Source organism: Pectinophora gossypiella, chromosome 29 (assembly GCF_024362695.1).
Source record: "Pectinophora gossypiella chromosome 29, ilPecGoss1.1, whole genome shotgun sequence".
In the NCBI taxonomy this organism is placed as follows: domain Eukaryota; kingdom Metazoa; phylum Arthropoda; class Insecta; order Lepidoptera; family Gelechiidae; genus Pectinophora; species Pectinophora gossypiella.
The window spans coordinates 957,591-976,218 of record NC_065432.1 but is presented as its reverse complement, the minus strand read 5'-3'; the positions used below and the strand labels follow the sequence as shown (position 1 = coordinate 976,218).

General features: G+C 39.5%; 1 protein-coding gene across 1 annotated transcript in view; it reads left to right on the top strand.

The window, feature by feature from the left end:
* LOC126379389 (cytoplasmic aconitate hydratase-like) overlaps positions 1–18,628 on the top strand; it is a 57,764-nt gene that overhangs the window by 20,712 nt on the left and 18,424 nt on the right. The window contains exon 11 of the mRNA XM_050028123.1: positions 532–648. Within this exon, the coding sequence (XP_049884080.1) occupies positions 532–648 (117 nt within the window). The remainder of the gene's footprint in view (positions 1–531; positions 649–18,628) is intronic.

Genomic DNA, 18,628 nt, shown 5'->3' with positions numbered 1-18,628 from the left:
TTTTCTGACAAATTTAAAATATTATCTGGTATTTTATACTTAAGTATTTAAGTTAGTAATAAATTAATTGGTTGCACTTGGAATTATTTGTCGTCTTCTGTATTTCCGTATGCATATAACCCGGGTGCTTTCAAGGTCAGAGCGAACAGGCACCTTCTGGGCAAGCTCGCCCCGTCTTAGGCCTCGTCAATGCCTTCGGGCAAGTCTGGGGCCAGGAGCAATTTTTTCAAAATTTCTAAAGTATGCAATTGAAAATAATTTATAAAATATAAAATAAGACGTGAATTTTACGACGGAAAATTCCACTTGATATCAACTCAGAATCATGGTCTGAATCATCTCGCTCAGTATTAGTTACGGTGCCACTACACACTTATAACCTGGGGTCCTTTAAATCACGGGTGAATAGGCATTTTCTGGGTAAGCTCGTTCCAACGTCGATCTCTTCTTCTTGTAGAAGAACGAAGTCAAGAGCAAACCCATCTTAATTAAAAAAAAAAAAAAAAAAACACTCTGTATAACGTTTTGTAGGTGGTGGAGTTGGACTTGTCGACGGTGGTGACGTGTGTCAGCGGACCCAAGCGGCCGCAGGACCGCGTGGCCGTGGCAGACATGAAGAAGGACTTCAGCGCCTGCCTTACTAACAAGGTGAGCTTTTCTTCTTGTACAATTGACAACATTTCATTTTTACTAAGGTGCCTTAAATCGAAAACCATTTCGAGATATTTCTATGATTTACACAAAACACATTTTTTCAGATTTTTTAAATATATTGAAAAATCCACGAGGTCAGAAGAGGAAAGCATAATAAGTTCAGACCTTTACATAAAAATTATAAAAAAAGTAAATGTCATACATAACATGACACTTTGTTTGCGACTTGTTTTAAATACGCATGCAAAGGTACATTACATTATACTGCCTTCATTCTATCAATGGCAGAATCCAATTTTCAAAAAATATTTTTTGTAACTTCTAGTGGAAAAATCTTGAAAAGAAAAAATACGTGTCTTCTATTTAAACAAGTACTTTCGAAATAGCACAAAAAAACCACGGCTTAAAAATTTGAAATGTTGTCAATTGCCGATGACATTAACCATGGTGTAACACCAGCGGGCCTAGCACCGTAAGCGCAGGTAAGACAGGCAGTCGCTTATGTAAAAAACCGGACCTGTCAAATCTTCATGTTAGGTAAGCGGACCCTGTGAAACTCGGGATAATGCTAGGGAGACGATGACTACGTAAAACACACACTTAATTTTCGATAATAAAATTTACGTCCTTGGAATGTTGGAGATACCAATTTAATGGTAACACTTACGTCATCAATGGGCTAGCAATGGCGGCTTGTCATAGGAAGCATACCAGCGGGCTTAGCACCGTAAGCGCCCGACTCTCGCCTCGACATACGTCACCCGTCTCTCTCTCACAGTACTGCACAGAAAGAGACAGACGATCTCTGTCGCGGCGAGAGAGTCGCGTGCTTACGGCGCTAAGCCCGCTGGTATGCTCAAAAGTGACAGCTAACATTTCAAGGTTAGCCCAGCTGACGTCATCCCACCCCACGTTGCCATTTCGTAAAAAAATAAAATAACCCACGACGAATGTTTTTATATTTACTTTGCGAGGAGATTTTGAACTTTTAATGCAATACAATACAAAAACGCTTTATTGTACATATAAATACGACACTAAAAACAATTAGAAATGTGACAAAAACACAAAAAGAAAACAACAAAAACCCAAGAGTAACTAGAGTTACTTACAGTTTTAAGTTTTTTTTATATATGTGACAAGTAATGGTTAAATAAATACTATATTAGTCTAAAGCTGTCACTTTTGAGCATACCTGGTTTTCTTATAACATGGATAACTGGAAACAGGAGATGCCGTCTGTAAGCTGCAGTCATCACACACCCAGTGACAGAACGATAAACTGCCAACTGCTGTAGTGACAACTATGCCTTACAGTGGGAGTTAATACGAATAATCGGCTTTAACTTTTTGCTCCTTTGAATATTTCTCAACTTGCGTAACAACTGGAACCTGAAGATGTTATCTGTACGCTGCAGTCATCACACACCCAGTGACAGAACGACAAACTGCGAACTGCTGTAGTGACAACTGTGGTTGCAGAATTTCTTGACTTATACATAATTATTTTGGTTTTCTTCTGAACCCGATTACAGTTATTTGATAACTAGAAATAGATGACGGTTGTCTACAGTCTATAAGCTGCAGTCATCACACACCCAGTGACAGAACGACAAACTGTCAGCTGCTGTAGTGACAACTACATCTAACAGAATGTTTCAATGTCTTCTTAGTTCTTCTAAATATGAGAAAAAGGTCACAACTATTTGATAGCTGGAACAGAAGAACGTATTACAGAAAATGTTATCTATAAGCTGCAGTCATCACATACCCAGTGACAGAATGAGAAACTGCCAACTGCTGTAGTGACAACTACAACTCATAGAAAGTTCTTCAATTGACTCGCAGTTTAAAGTAGAATAAAAAAATACAAAAATGAGTGTCTTCAGAAAAATGGAGAAAGTATCTATAAGTGACAGTTATCACTCACCCAGTGATAGAATGACGAACTGTCTACTGTTGTAGTGACAACTGCAACTCATAGAAAGTTCTTCAATTTACTCGCAGTTTAAAGTAGACTAAAAAAATACAAAAATGAGTGTCTTCAGAAAAATGGAGAAAGTATCTGTAAGTGACAGTTATCACTCACCCAGTGACAGAATGACGAACTGTCTACTGCTGTAGTGACAACTGCAACTCATAGAAAGTTCTTCAATTTACGCGCAGTTTAAAGTAGACTAAAAAAATACAAAAATGAGTGTCTTCAGAAAAATGGAGAAAGTATCTGTAAGTGACAGTTATCACTCACCCAGTGACAGAATGACGAACTGTCTACTGCTGTAGTGACAACTGCAACTCATAGAAAGTTCTTCAATTTACGCGCAGTTTAAAGTAGACTAAAAAAATACAAAAATGAGTGTCTTCAGAAAAACGGAGAATGTATCTGTAAGTGACAGTTATCACTCACCCAGTGACAGAATGACGAACTGTCTACTGCTGTAGTGACAACTACAACTCATAGAATGTTGTTCAATTTGCTCGCAGTTTAAAGTAGACTAAAAAAATACAAAAATAAAATGAATGTCTTCAGAAAAACGGAGAATGTATCTGTAAGTGACAGTTATCACTCACCCAGTGACAGAATGACGAACTGTCTACTGCTGTAGTGACAACTACAACTCATAGAATGTTGTTCAATTTGCTCGCAGTTTAAAGAAGACTAAAAAAAACTACAAAAATGAGTGTCTTCAGAAAAATGGAGAAAGTATCTGTAAGTGACAGTTATCACTTACCCAGTGACAGAATGACGAACTGTCTACTGTTGTAGTGACAACTGCAACTCATAGAAAGTTCTTCAATTTACTCGCAGTTTAAAGTAGACTAAAAAAATACAAAAATGAGTGTCTTCAGAAAAATGGAGAAAGTATCTGTAAGTGACAGTTATCACTCACCCAGTGACAGAATGAGAAACTGCCTACTGCTGTAGTGACAACTGCATCAAACAGAATGATGTGATTTAATCTTCTTGGTTCTGTCTAAATATCGAGAAGATCGTATTACAGAGGATTGAAGATAATAGAAGATGTTATCTGTAAGCTGCAGTCATCACACACCCAGTGACAGAATGAGAAACTGCCTACTGCTGTAGTGACAACTGCATCTAACAGAATGATGTGATTTAATCTGCTTGGTTCTATCTAAATATGAGGCACCTAACTATATTTGATAACTGGAAAGAGAATATCGTATTACAGAGGATTGAAGATAATAGATGTTATCTGTAAGCCGCAGTTATCACAAACCCAGTGACAGAATGACGAACTGTCTACTGCTGTAGTGACAACTGCATTTTACAGGTAAGCGTAACGGTGAAAATAAAAGAAATGAGACGCATTCCTGATGTACATGTCAATTAAACTTACATAAACAGATTATATATATGTCCCACTGGGCACAGGCCTCCCCTCTTTCAACCGTAGTACACTTCATCACGCAGCTCCAGCGCCTTCCGAAGCACGGAATTGTCTTACTTTTTGGACACTCAGGTTTTCAGCCAATCAAGCAATTGGTATTATTTTCCCAGTGATAGATTAGAGACATATCTACTGGAGAAATAATAACCACAGCTCAAAGACAAAATGCAAGAAAGGAGAAATAACTATGGGATGAGCTTGCAGCCGAGGTTTTTCTTCCAGCTACTTTTCTCCGGCTATACAGGTTGTGAGAAGCTGCAGTAGTTTTAGGCGAATGAGACGTGCGTTATGTTTAAATTGACGCTGCTGATGCGATGATGTCGTACTGATGACTTGCGCCTGAAAATGTTAGTCATCACACTCCCGGTGACAGAATGATGAACTGTCTACTGCAATTGTGACAACTACAATTAGCAGACAAAGTAGATAGGTAACAAAATGAAAACTGCAGGATGATGATGATGATATCTGTAAGCTGCAGTTATCACGAACCCAGTGACAGAGTGACGAACTGTCTACTGCAGTTGTGACAACTACAATTTGCAGACAAGTAGATAGGTAACAAAATGAAAACTGCAGGATGATGATGATGATGATGATATCTGTAAGCTGCAGTTATCACAAACCCAGTGACAGAGTGACGAACTGTCTACTGCAGTTGTGACAACTACAATTAGCAGACAAGTAGATAGGTAACAAAATGAAAAATCCACGATGATGATGATATCTGTAAGCTGCAGTTATCACAAACCCAGTGACAGAGTGACGAACTGTCTACTGCAGTTGTGACAACTACAATTTGCAGAACTGACGAGTAGATAGGTAACAAAATGAAAAATCCACGATGATGTTGATATCTGTAAGTTGCAGTTATCACGAACCCAGTGACAGAGTGACGAACTGTCTACTGCAGTTGTGACAACTACAATTTGCAGACAAGTAGATAGGTAACAAAATGAAAAATGCACGATTGATGGTGATATCTGTAAGCTGCAGTTATCACGAACCCAGTGACAGAGTGACGAACTGTCTACTGCAGTTGTGACAACTACAATTTGCAGACAAGTAGGTATGTAGCAAAATGAATCAGACAAGTAGATAGGTAACAAAATGAAAACTGCAGGATGATGATGATGATGATGATATCTGTAAGCTGCAGTTATCACAAACCCAGTGACAGAGTGACGAACTGTCTACTGCAGTTGTGACAACTACAATTAGCAGACAAGTAGATAGGTAACAAAATGAAAAATCCACGATGATGTTGATATCTGTAAGTTGCAGTTATCACGAACCCAGTGACAGAGTGACGAACTGTCTACTGCAGTTGTGACAACTACAATTTGCAGACAAGTAGATAGGTAACAAAATGAAAAATGCACGATTGATGGTGATATCTGTAAGCTGCAGTTATCACGAACCCAGTGACAGAGTGACGAACTGTCTACTGCAGTTGTGACAACTACAATTTGCAGACAAGTAGGTATGTAGCAAAATGAAAACTGCAGGATGATGATGATGATATCTGTAAGCTGCAGTTATCACGAACCCAGTGACAGAGTAACGAACTGTCTACTGCAGTTGTGACAACTACAATTTGCAGACAAGTAGATAGGTAACAAAATGAAAACTGCAGGATGATGATGATGATGATATCTGTAAGCTGCAGTTATCCCAAACCCAGTGACAGAGTGATGAACTGTCCACAGTGGTAGTGATAACTACGATTCACAGTCATTTTTCTTGTTCTAAAAAAGATATGGTGTTCAGAAATTAACATGATTAAAATACAGTGTGTTAGTGACATCGTAATACTGAGATGATTCATACCATGATTGTGAGTTAATATCAAGTGGAATTTTCCGGGATTCGAAACCATGAAACTACAATGTAAGTCACGCTTTTTGCGAACAGGGCTACAACTGATATAATAATAAAAATAACGCATTAAATAGCGTATTATGAATTCATTACAAACCAGTCGATTTACTAATGAGCTGAGATATTAAGATACCATTAATAAGCTAACTACATGCAGATCAAAAATTCTTGTTACCTGAAGGAAAATGGAGATAATATCTGTGAGCTGCAGTCATCACACACCCAGTGACAGAATGACAAACTGCCAACTGCTGTAGTTACAACTACAATTGACAGACATTTTGTTCATATATCAGCAGCTGCCTATATCCTCGAAGGGCACAAGTTTCTGAAAACCACGTGATATTAATTATGAATTCAAACTCATAGTCGAAGTCGCTGTGTCTGACATTAATAGTTATCTCGAACCCAGTGACAAAATGACAAACTGCCAACTGCTGTAGTGACAACTACAATTGACAGACATTTTGTTCATATATCAGCAGCTGCCTATATCCTCGAAGGGCACAAGTTTCTGAAAACCACGTGATATTAATTATGAATTCAAACTCATAGTCGAAGTCGCTGTGTCTGACATTAATAGTTATCTCGAACCCAGTGACAAAATGACAAACTGCCAACTGCGGTCGTGACAACTACAATTGACAGACATTTTTAATGTTCATAAAAGATATGGTGTTCAGAACTTAAAATGATTAATATATATGTAGGTACAGACAATAGAGTAGGTGTCATCTGTGAGCTGCAGTCATCACACACCCAGTGACAAAATCACAAACTGCCAACTGCGGTAGTGACAACTACAATTGACAGAAATTTACTTAAGTAGCATAGTAGCGGGGATAGACTGCTCAACATGCCCTCCGAAGCACGGACCACGGACCATCTTACGACGACTGCGTTTATGAGTTGCAGTCATCACTCACCCAGTGACAGACTGACGAACTGACTACTGCTGTACTGACAACTGCTTCTCATTAACATTTTTATTGTTCATATATCGGCAGCTGCCTATATCCTCGAAGGGCACAAATCCTGGAAACCACGTGACGGATCCAAATATGAATTCAAAGTCGAAGTCGCTGTGTCTGACATTAATAGTTATCTCAAACCCAGTGACAAAATGGTAAACTGCCTACTGCGGTTGTGACAACTAAAATTGACAGACATATTTACTTAACTAACATAGTAGCGGGGATGGACTGCTTAACTCGCCCTCCGAAGGACGGACCATCTTACGACGACTGCGTCTATGAGTTGCAGTCATCACTCACCCAGTGACAGACTGACGAACTGTCTACTGCTGTAGTGACAACTGCTTCTCATTAACATTACTACTTACTGATGTAAGTATATAGTCGTTACACGAGCCATGTCAGTTTTTGGCGGCTCAATAGTAACCCTGACACCAGGGTTGATGGGGTTGGTTACTGCTGTAGTGACAGCTAGTTCTTCAATGTACTCGTAGGTTAAAAATATGCAGTATAGTAATAATAAATAAATAAAATGAGTGTTGTATTCATAAAAATGGAGATAATGGCCCCGATTCCTGCAGACACCGCCTAATTTTATTTTAAGTTATATCCGTCATTTTCATATCCGTCGAAAAGGAAAGGGACGGATAATTCACAGCTCTTAATTTTAGGAAGAATGAGTAAATGAATGAATAACCCGGGCGAATCAAAAGGTACGTCCCTGGTATGCAATCCGTTTGACGTGCTGTCTACTTACCTGTGTCGGGTTATTGACTGATGTAAAATTTTTAGACGGTTGTTTTAGATTTGTCCTTAAAATTGACGTGTGTTCCATAAATTTTATGCTTGTCGATTACCCGTCCCTTTCCTTTTCGGCGGATAAGAAAATGACAGATATAACTTAAAATAAAATTAGATGGTATTACAGGAATTAGCACCATTATCTGTGAGCTGTAGACATCACACACCCAGTGACAGGATGATGAACTGTCTACTGCGGTAGTGATATATACAATTGACAGACATGTTTGTTGTTACCATCACAGAAGAAGCCTATATCGTAGGGCACAAGTTTCTGGAAACCACGTGATATATGTGTGTGTGTGTGTTGCTGTTTAGCAATAAGGCCGCCTATTGTGCTTATGTTTTATTCGTATGTTTATGTCCTTTATATATGTTCTTGTGCAATAAAGTATTATTGATTGATTGATTGATTGATATTAATTATCTATTGATCCAAACATGAATTCAAACTCATAAAGTCGTAGTCGCTGTGTCTGACTATGATAGTTATCTCAAACCCAGTGACAAAATGGTAAACTGCCAACTGCGGTAGTGACAACTACAATTGACAGACATTTTTGCTGACTTGATTGACAGACCTATATCTTCGAAGGGCACAAGTTTCTGGAAACCACGTGATATTAATTATCTATGGATCCAAACATGAATTCAAAGTCGAAGTCGCTGTGTCTGAAATTAATAGTTATCTCAAACCCAGTGACAAAATGACATACTGCCTACTGCGGTTGTGACAACTACATTTGACAGACATTTTTGTTGTTCATAAAATATATGCAGTGTTACTACAAAACACAAACTAAAAATAAACTAAGTTTAAAATATTATTTCGCGCCACGAAAGAAGTCGGCGGATTTTAATGAAACTAACTTGACAAGTCATAATAATTCTATGCAGGATCTGCGACAGTAGCGCCGCGGCCTTCGAGACTTCTTTCGTGTACGGATTATATTTTAAACATAGTTTATCTTTTAGTCTTTGTTTTGTAGTAACACTGTTAGTGTTCAGAAATTGACATGATTAATAAGTATATTTATAAACAACAGAGTAGGTGTCCTATAAGAACTGTAATACCATGTGACATGCAATAAAGAAAGAAAGAAAGAAAGAAATAATACTTACATAAGTAAATAGAAATCCCCACCAACCCGCAGTGCAGCAGCGTGGTGGAGTATGCTCCATACCCCCTCCGGTTGATTGAGGGGAGGCCTGTGCCCAGCAGTGGGACGTATATAGGCTGTTTATGTTATGTTGTGTAAGTAAATAGTTGCTGGGAGCGACTGCTTCACGTGTCCTGCGAAGCACGGCTCGTCTTTTAACAATCTGGTGATCACTCTACAATGGCGTAACGAAACTGGGGAGCTTAAAGAGATTTTTTTGTATGTCCCACCGGGATTGGAACTCGCGACCGTCAGATTGTGAGCGTTACGCTCAACCACTGAATCTCAGAGGCCGTAAAATAAGCGCCGTATGAGTACATGTTCTATGTGGTCTTCACTGCACTAGTAAAATCACTGAATACACATGACAAGTTTACACAGACTGTTTTTTATTAAACGCTTAATATGAGCTTTAGATGTTGTCCCTTCGAGTGCGAATAGGGAACTGAATGATTCCCACACGATCCTGCGTATTTATGTAGGTTTTGGCATTAGTGACGTCATAATAGCACTAATTAGAGAGTGAGAAGGAAGGGTCATTTGTTAATTACTGAATAGCGAATATTATCGAAAGGTGATTAAGGTTTTGAGAATTGCATTTAGTAATGTGTTGTGTTTTAAGTGATTAAGGGTGTGAATATATTTTTTTTGTTTTTCACATGAAATTTGACCTGAGTTGTTTTGGACGGGTTTTCCCTTCGGGTTGCAAGGGTTGCAAAAAAACCTGACCTGACAAATCTTGAGGTTAGGTAAGCGGACCCTGTGAAAAAATGGGATAATGCTTAATGGCGATACATATAGATCGGAAGAATTTAGCATGAACAGGAGGAGGACCCGGTGGTGTAATGGTTAACACGCTCGTCCCGGCTTGACAAGAGTAGTGGGTTCAAGTCCCGTCCGAGTCAGAAATTTATTCGATTTTTTTCTGCTATAAAAACAAACATAACGTAAACAGCCTATATACGTCCCACTGCTGAGCACAGGCCTCCACTCAATCAACCGGTGGGGGTATGGAGCATACTCCACCACGCTGCTCCACTGCGGGTTTTTTACGGCTAATAGCCGGGACCAATGTCTTAAAGTGCCCTGCGAAACACGGAATCATCTTACTTTTTCAGACAATCAGGTAATTCAAGCCTGAAAGTCCTTACCAAAGAAAGGACAGTCTCACAAGGTGATTTCGACAATGTCCCCACCGGGAATTGAACCCGGACCTCCAGATCGTGAGCCTAACGCTCTAACCACGGGTATATAACTACTATGGTCAAGTCCGTCATATGTCAAATTGGTAATTCGTCAAGTCCTCTTTTCGACAAGTTATGAAATTTGCCAAACACGCTATTCGTCATCTCCGTGTACAGTCGCCTGCAGATATATTGGACCCCTCCGGTATCGCCTGCATCTGCATGGACACGGGGTCCAGTATATTTGCAGGCGACCGTACAATCAAAATCTGTTCATGTATATAAATATTTTGAAAAAAGAGGCTCATTATTATTTAAAAAAAGGTTAATTGATTAAAGTTTTAAAATTAAAATATAAAAATATTTTTATTGATTGTGCATACAATATTTTATTATATTACTTGATTAAGATGACGAGTAGCGTGTTTGGCAAATATCATAACTTGTCGAAAATAGGACTTGACGAATTACCAATTTGACATATGACAGACTTGGCCATAGTCGTGAAATTCGACCACGGAGGGTGTTAAAAACAAAAATGTTGTTAAAAAAAGTTAGGACGTTTCGTAAAAAGTGTCTCATTTGATAAGGTTGTCAAGTTGCCTATTGTTATGGGCGATAGGCTGATCCTTTATCACCATAAGGTTCATCATATCCATCTTAGGACTTCGTATCAACAGTGGCTGCAAGTTATCTTTGATTACTTGTGGATCTGCCCACCCTGTTAGGGGTTCTCTCTCTCTTTATTTAAGAGCTGCGCTCTTGTCGGTGGAGTAATCGCCTCCATTTTCATTACTCCATAGATAGGGCGTGTAGAACGGTGGTTGCCCCAATCGCCTTCCGTTCCGCAGTACACCGACCAATTTCTCAATCGGTGTTCTAGCTAGAGCCCTACCAGAATCCATTTCCTCGGCCTCCAACCAGTACTGATACCGCTGCTGCCCGGCATCAGGGGTGCGCTTTTGAAGTAGCGGCGCCTACTCGCTACGTCACAAGATCGTCATAGAACCTAAGAAGCATTTTATAAGTTAGCCCGTCCCAGGGAGCTACCCACTACGTTCTGCTAATCCTGCCGCTGTTTGGTCGAGGGGGGTTGTTTGTTAGGGGTTACGGGCGTGATTTTATCTATGTATGTAAACATATTTCATAATTATAATAATAATAATAACCATTTACTTATATTCAGATTTACAATCCATAGTACATACATACATACATACATAAACTCACGCCCGTTATCCCTAATGGGGTGGGCAGAGCCACAAGTAATCAAAGACAACTTGCAGCCACTGTTGACAATCCATAGTTGTTAGTAAAAATGCAGTCTTAACCTATTGTTAGTAGAAAACACAAAATAAGTTAAAGATATTTGATACATTCGTTTATGTAACCTTTGAAATGTAAAGTTTTCGTGTCATCATCACCAGCTCATTAACGTCCCCACTGCTGGGGCACGGGCCTTCCCTATGGATGGATAGGGTGATCGGGCCTTAAACCATCACGCGGGCCCAGTGCGGATTGGTGGTTATTAACAACTGCTAATGCAGCCGGGACCAACGGCTTAACGTGCCTTCCGAAGCACGGAGGAGCTCGAGATGAAAACTTTTTTTTGTATTGAAATAAAACATTAAGTAATCCATTTAAAAAAGTGTATTTGATTAAAAAAATATAACCACCATCTAATTTTATTTTATGTTATACCTGTCATTTTCTTATCCGCCGAAAAGGAAAGGGACGGGTAATCGACAAGCATAACATTTATGGAACACACAGTCACAGTCAATTTTAGGCAGAGATTTAAAAAACCATTTCAAAATTGTATATTGGCCAATAACCCGATAGAATAAAGTAGACAGCACACGCCGAACGAGTTGCATATGAGCTAGATGTCTATTTTAGTCGCCCGGGTTATTCATTCGTTTTAAAATAACTAACAGTCAGTTGCCAATCCACAGTAACAATTGTCAAAAATAATTAACAGTTGTCAATCCATCCGTCCCTTTCCCTTTCGGCGGATAAGAAAATGACGGTTATAACTTAAAATAAAGTTAGGATGTGTGAAATCGAGGGCAATAACATACTTTATTAAACGGAAATAAACAGGACAATAGGCGGCCTTATTGCTAAAGTACTAATAATAACAAAACATAACAACATTTATTAATTTATTATATTGTTATATATCTGAAATTTCATGGTATAAGAAAACAGGTATGCTCAAAACTGACAGCTAACATTTCAAGGTTGGCCCAGCTGACGTCATCCGACCCTGCGTTGCCATTTTGTAAAAAATAAATTGCCCACGACCAAAGTTTTTAATTTACTTTGCAAGGAAATTTTGAACTTCTAGTAAAAGATTTACTTACAGAGAGGAAGGGGAAGACCAAGAAGAGCTTACATGGAACAGATTAAAGAAAAGGTTAACGTCGTGTCTTATAGGGAAGTCAAGGAATTGGCCTTTGATAGACTGGAATGGAAAATGCTACACGGACAAGAGCGTGGCTCTTAAATTGATGATGATGAGTTGGCATGCAGAGTTCAGGACTCGTAGCATTTGTAGCTTTTGAGATTTCGTGACGTAGTATTTCTCAGTTGAAATATTTAGTGAGTTAGCTTTATGAAGAATTCAACTCATAAGCTAAGTCACCAAATGCTCCCTCTGAGGGTAGACTTCTTCAATTCAAATCCTTCATTTCCGATTCTTCATCTTAGTTTCTTCGTATCAGTTTCTTCAGGACAGTTTCTTCATTTCCGTTTCTTCATATTTTTTTCTTCTTTTGCATTTCTTCCTCAAGGCACTTATAAAATATTTCCGGTACAGATTCTAAAGATGAAATAATGGGTGGAAAAATGTGTGTTTTCCTCAAGATGTTTCCCTTCACCGATGAACACGTGATAATCATTTAATGATATAAATATAAATTCGAAAACAATTTCGAAAGTCATTAGTTTAGGCCCGTATTGGATTCGAACCTGCGACCTCGCAGTGAGAGTCAAGCTGTCTTCCAACTGGGCCACAGCTCATCACTTATCACAAAATAATATCAAAATATCTATAAGTACAGTCACGAGCATTAATATGTTATACACTTTGGTACCATGTCACATTAACTTTTTTGACAAATTGAACTGTAAGTCTCACTAAATGTCAGATATGTTAGTGCGACAGAGTCCTAAAGTGGGTACATTATATTACTTATGACTATATCCCAATTGGGGTAGTCAGAGGTACAGTCATGAGCAATATAATGTACCCACTTTAGGACTCTGTCGCACTAACATATTTGACATTTAGTGAGACTTACAGTTCAATTTGTCAAAAAAGTTAATGTGACATGGTACCGAAGTGTATACATATTAATGCTTGTGCAAGATGAACTAAGTATCCACACCTCACCGATCCTCCGGTTAGACCAACGTCTTCTTCTATCGTGTGGATTGTGAGGTGGGTTACGAACCCCATCAACCCTGGAGTCAGGGTCACTATTGAGCCGCCAAAGGCCCCTGACATGACTCTAACGACTACTAACTTACATCAGTAAGAGTAACCGGGACCATCGGCTTAACGTGCCATCCGAAGCACGGATCAACTTACGGACAGTCAGGTGATCGGACCAAAGTGCTAAGTGGTGAGCCGTATCGCCGTCTATAATGATCAAGCCATTTTGTGATCCCTAGTTTGGTTAGGACATTACAGCCTGATCACCTGATTGTCCGAAAGTAAGATGATCCGCGCTTCGGAAGGCACGTTAATCCGTTGGTCCCGGTTACTACTTACTGTAAGTACGTAGTCGTTACATGAGCCATGTCAGGGGCCTTTGGCGGTTCAATAATAACCCTGACACCAGGGTTGATGGGGTTGGTAATCATCTCACAACCCACACGATGGAAGAAGACCTGCTTGTCCAGAAGAAAAAACAATATCTAAAAACAATGCTAATTAAAAAGAGTTATTATACTGTAGACGAATTTTTAAATGATAAGTTTTAATTTTAACACACACTTCCTGTCTTCCCTTCAACGTTGCTGTGCCCTACAGGGTCCTTGTTATAGTTCCTATGTCTATGTAACACCCCATTGTACTACATGGAATGCAATAAATAATTGAGAATTGAATTGAATTAAGTAAGATGATCCGTGTTTCGGAAGGCACGTTAAGCCGTTGGTACCGGTTATTACTTACTTATGTAAGTACGTAGTCGTTAGAGTCATGTCAGAGGCTTATAGCGGCTCAGCGACCCTGACGCCAGGGTTGATGGGGTTGGTAATCCACCTCACAACCCACACGAGGTCTTGGGCAGTAATTAAACACTCTGAGTGGACGTACAGTCATGAGCAATATAATGTACCCACTTTAGGACTCTGTCACACTAACACATTTGACATTTAGTGAGACTTACAGTTCAATTTGTCAAAAAAGTTAATGTGACATGGTACCAAAGTGTATTATAATGCTCGTGACAAGATGGTCGAGCTAACTGTCTCAAAGTATCTAGTTTAAATAAAATTACTTACCTTTACAAATGTCAAAGTTGTCGTGAGTTCATTGTCATTTATACCGATCCATCACCAGGTCCGTACTGAGGGTACTGTGTACATATACATAAATTCACGCCCGCAATCCCACTGGAGTGGGCAGAGCATAGATTTACTACTACCGTAAATTGAACATCAGCGCGCACATCGGAACGCAAAGTTACTGTTAATATAGCGACGTTGACAGTACTTTACCTCAGTGCGCGATTAGGCGCCGAACTGGCAACACGGGGAAGTGCGTGGTAAAAACTTGCAAAATTAGAAGCTCAAAGCGAAAAAAGAAGGATGGAACATCATATTTCTAAAACTACTTACTTACGTCAGTAAGTAGTAACCGGGACCAACAACTTAACGTGCCTTCTGAAGCACGGATCATCTTACTTTCGGACAATCACGTAATGGCGCATACATTGAACGATCGATTATAAAAAAAACTTAATAAAACCAAGAACCAAGAAGGAAAGTTAACAGGGGGTGAGGTAAACCTAGCTCAGATGCTGGTGGGGAGCGGAGAGTTGCCGTTCTATACGAAGTAGTCCTTATGGTGGAAGTTAATCTACGATCCCGACGACCCGATTACTCTAGCCATAGTGGCAACCAATCAGCTCGCGACACCAAACACTTCAGGACCCCGATACCGACCCCGCCGGGCGTGGTCGACGATTTCCCTCATTCAGCGCTTATCGCTATCGACCCACTAGGGTCGATTAATTCTTTCAAATATTTTTCCTCTCAGACGACGCCCTGAGCCGAAGTTCGCGCCCAACTGGGCACCCTCAGGCCTGTTGTCTTAAACGTTGTACCGGGTGAGAGCCTTCAGCGCTCCCCATTTGTCCGGCCAAGTAGTTAATGCCATCTGCGGCAAATCTACAATAAGTCACGTCAAAAAAAAATAAAGGTGGAAGTTACAGTTCGTCTCTGTATTCGTATCATTGTCTGTGGTCAGGTCGGTAGATGAAGTGATTTGTAACGACTCATGCTATCACTGCGGTTTACCTTACTAACGAGGTTATAACCGGATGTGTCGCTGTTTGATAAAGAATTTGGTAGGTATACACATACACATACATATTTGGTAGGTATACTATATATATACTATACAACTTCCTCCGTGGTCTAGTGGTTAGAGCGTTAGGCTCACGATCTGGAGGTCCGGGTTCGATTCCCGATGGGGACATTGTCGAAATCACTTTGTGAGACTGTCCTTTGTTTGGTAAGGACTTTTCAGGCTTGAATCACCTGATTGTCCGAAAAAGTAAGTTGATTCTGTGCTTCGGAGGGCACGTTAAGCCGTTGGTCCCGGCTATTAGCCCTAAAAACACCTCCACCAACCCGCAGTGGAGCAGCGTGGTGGAGTATGCTCCATACCCCCTCCGGTTGATTGAGAGGAGGCCTGTGGCTATTTATTTTTATTGATTTTATGTTTTTGATACGTTATTTGTTTTTTTGCTGTCTTTCTGCGGTGCTCTTGTAGCTTACAAACACCATGTATACATAGCGGTCAAACACATAACCCTCATTCGCAGCAGTCGGGTAAACAAGAATCTTTAATCTGCATGTAGTTAGCTAATGAATGGTTTCTTAATATCCCGGCTCGTTAGTTAATTGACTGGTTTGTTTTGTAATGCATTCAAAATACGCTATTTAATGTGTTGTTATTATTATTATTTCCGTTGTAGCCCTGTTCGGAAAACGCGTGAATTACGCGTGTCACGGGTTCGAATCCCGACATGGGCCTTTTTTTTTTTGACGTGATTTATTGTAGATTTGCCGCAGATGCCATTAACTACTTGGGCATCCCCAAGCATTAACTACTTGGACTTGGGCTGTGTTTGCTATTGAGCCAAACCATTCTTAACAGCCTCCGTGGTCCAGTGGTTGAGCGTTGTGCTCACGATCCGGAGGTCCCGAGTTCGAATCCCGGTGGGGACATATCACAAAATCACTTTGTGATCCCTAGTTTGGTTAGGACGTTACAGGCTGATCACCTGATTGTCCGAAAGTAAGATGATCCGTGCTTCGGAAGGCACGTTAAGCCGTTGGTCCCGGTTACTACTTAGTGATGTAAGTATGTAGTCGTTACATGAGTCAGGGGCCTTGGTGGCTCAGTAATAACCCTGACACCAGGGTTGATGTGGTTGGTATTCCACCTCACAACACAACCCACACGATAAGAAAAAGAAGATTTCATGTGACTGAAACATAGCTGGCGAGGAATGGGTGTATGTACAGTCATGAGCAATATAATGTACTTACCCACTTTAGGACTCTGTCGCACTAACATATTTGACATTTAGTGAGACTTACAGTACAATTTGTCAAAAAAGTTAATGTGACATGGTACCAAAGTGTATACATATTAATGCTCGTGACCGTACATACTGCACACCTCTGCCTAACCCTTTGGGGATACAGGCGCGATGCTGTGTTAATTATATGCAACTATTAGAATAATGAATATTATGATAATACTTACCTAAAAACTCGAAAAAGAAGCTTCATTCACAGTTTATATAACACAAATTACTTTATTTTTTAATACCTTTAAATTGCACTGATATTGTAAAATAACTAATATTTTCTTGCAATAATAATTATCATTATTTAAAGTTATAAAAATGCTACACCGACAAGAGCGTGGCTCTTAAATTGATGATGATGAAAGTTATAATTATTATCACTTTTAAATTACACTGATATTGTAAAATAACTAATATTTTCTTGCAATAATAATTATTATTATTTAAAGTTATACAATGAGAGACTTTCCAACGTCACGTTTCCCCAAAAGAATATAGATGGCGCGAAGCAATATAGGTAGCAACATAATTCTGTACATAATGTGATCCAAATATCAAGCAACAATTACTTTTATATATTTTATATGCCTTTGCTGTTACATTATATTTTTGAATAATTATGTACCCGAGTAATGAGAAAATAGGTAATTATCACGTTACATCTGGACAGAGCCCTCTATATGGTTTTTGGGGAACGTAGCAAAACCAACGGAAGGCGATTGGGGCAACCACCGTTCTACACGCCCTATCTATGGAGTAATGGCGATTACTCCACCAACAAGAGCGCAGCTCTTAAATAAAGAGAGAGAGAGAGAGCAAAACCAAGAAGACCAAGAAGAGCTTACATGGAACAGATTAAAGAGAAGGCGAACGTCGTGTCTTATGAGGAAGTGAAGGAATTGGTCTTTGATAGACAAGAATACCCCCTCCGGTTGATTGAGGGGAAGATTGAAAGCCTGTGCCCAGCAATGGGACGTATATAGGCTATTTATGTTATGTAGACAAGAATGGAGAATGCTACACCGACAAGAGCGCGGCTCTTAAATTAGCCCAACTGGACACCTGGGCCTGTTGTCTTAAACTTCGTACCGGGTGAGGTTCAGCGCTCCCCATTTGTCCGGCCAAGTAGTTAATGCCATCACGTCAAAAAAAAGCTCTTAAGGGAATATCAAAATGTGCCAAGTTTGGTGGCTAACTTCATATTATTTTTTCGTGAAAAATTGGGTTCCGACATGAAAGGATAGTTCAAGTTACCTCGTAGCTTGTTCCAGGAACAAGTTACCTCGTAACCCAATGTCGGAACCCAATTTTTCACGAAAAAGTAATACGAAAGTTCGCCACCAAACTTGACAGTTTGATATTCACCCTTAAATTAGTGATGATGAGCCTGGAAAGTCTCGAATTACACTGATATTGGCCCCGATTCCTGCAAACACCGCCTAATTTTATTTTAAGTTATATCCGTCATTTTCATACCCGTCGAAAAGGAAAGGGACGGATGATTCACAGCTCTTAATTTTAGGAAGAATGAGTAAATGAATGTGTCGGGTTATTGACTGATGTAAAATTTTTAGACGGTTGGTTTAGATTTGTGCTTAAAATTGACGTGTGTTCCATAAATTTTATGCTTGTCAATTACCCGTCCATTTCCTTTTCGGCGGATAAGAAAATGACAGATATAACTTAAAATAAAATTAGATGGTATTTACAGGAATTAGCACCATT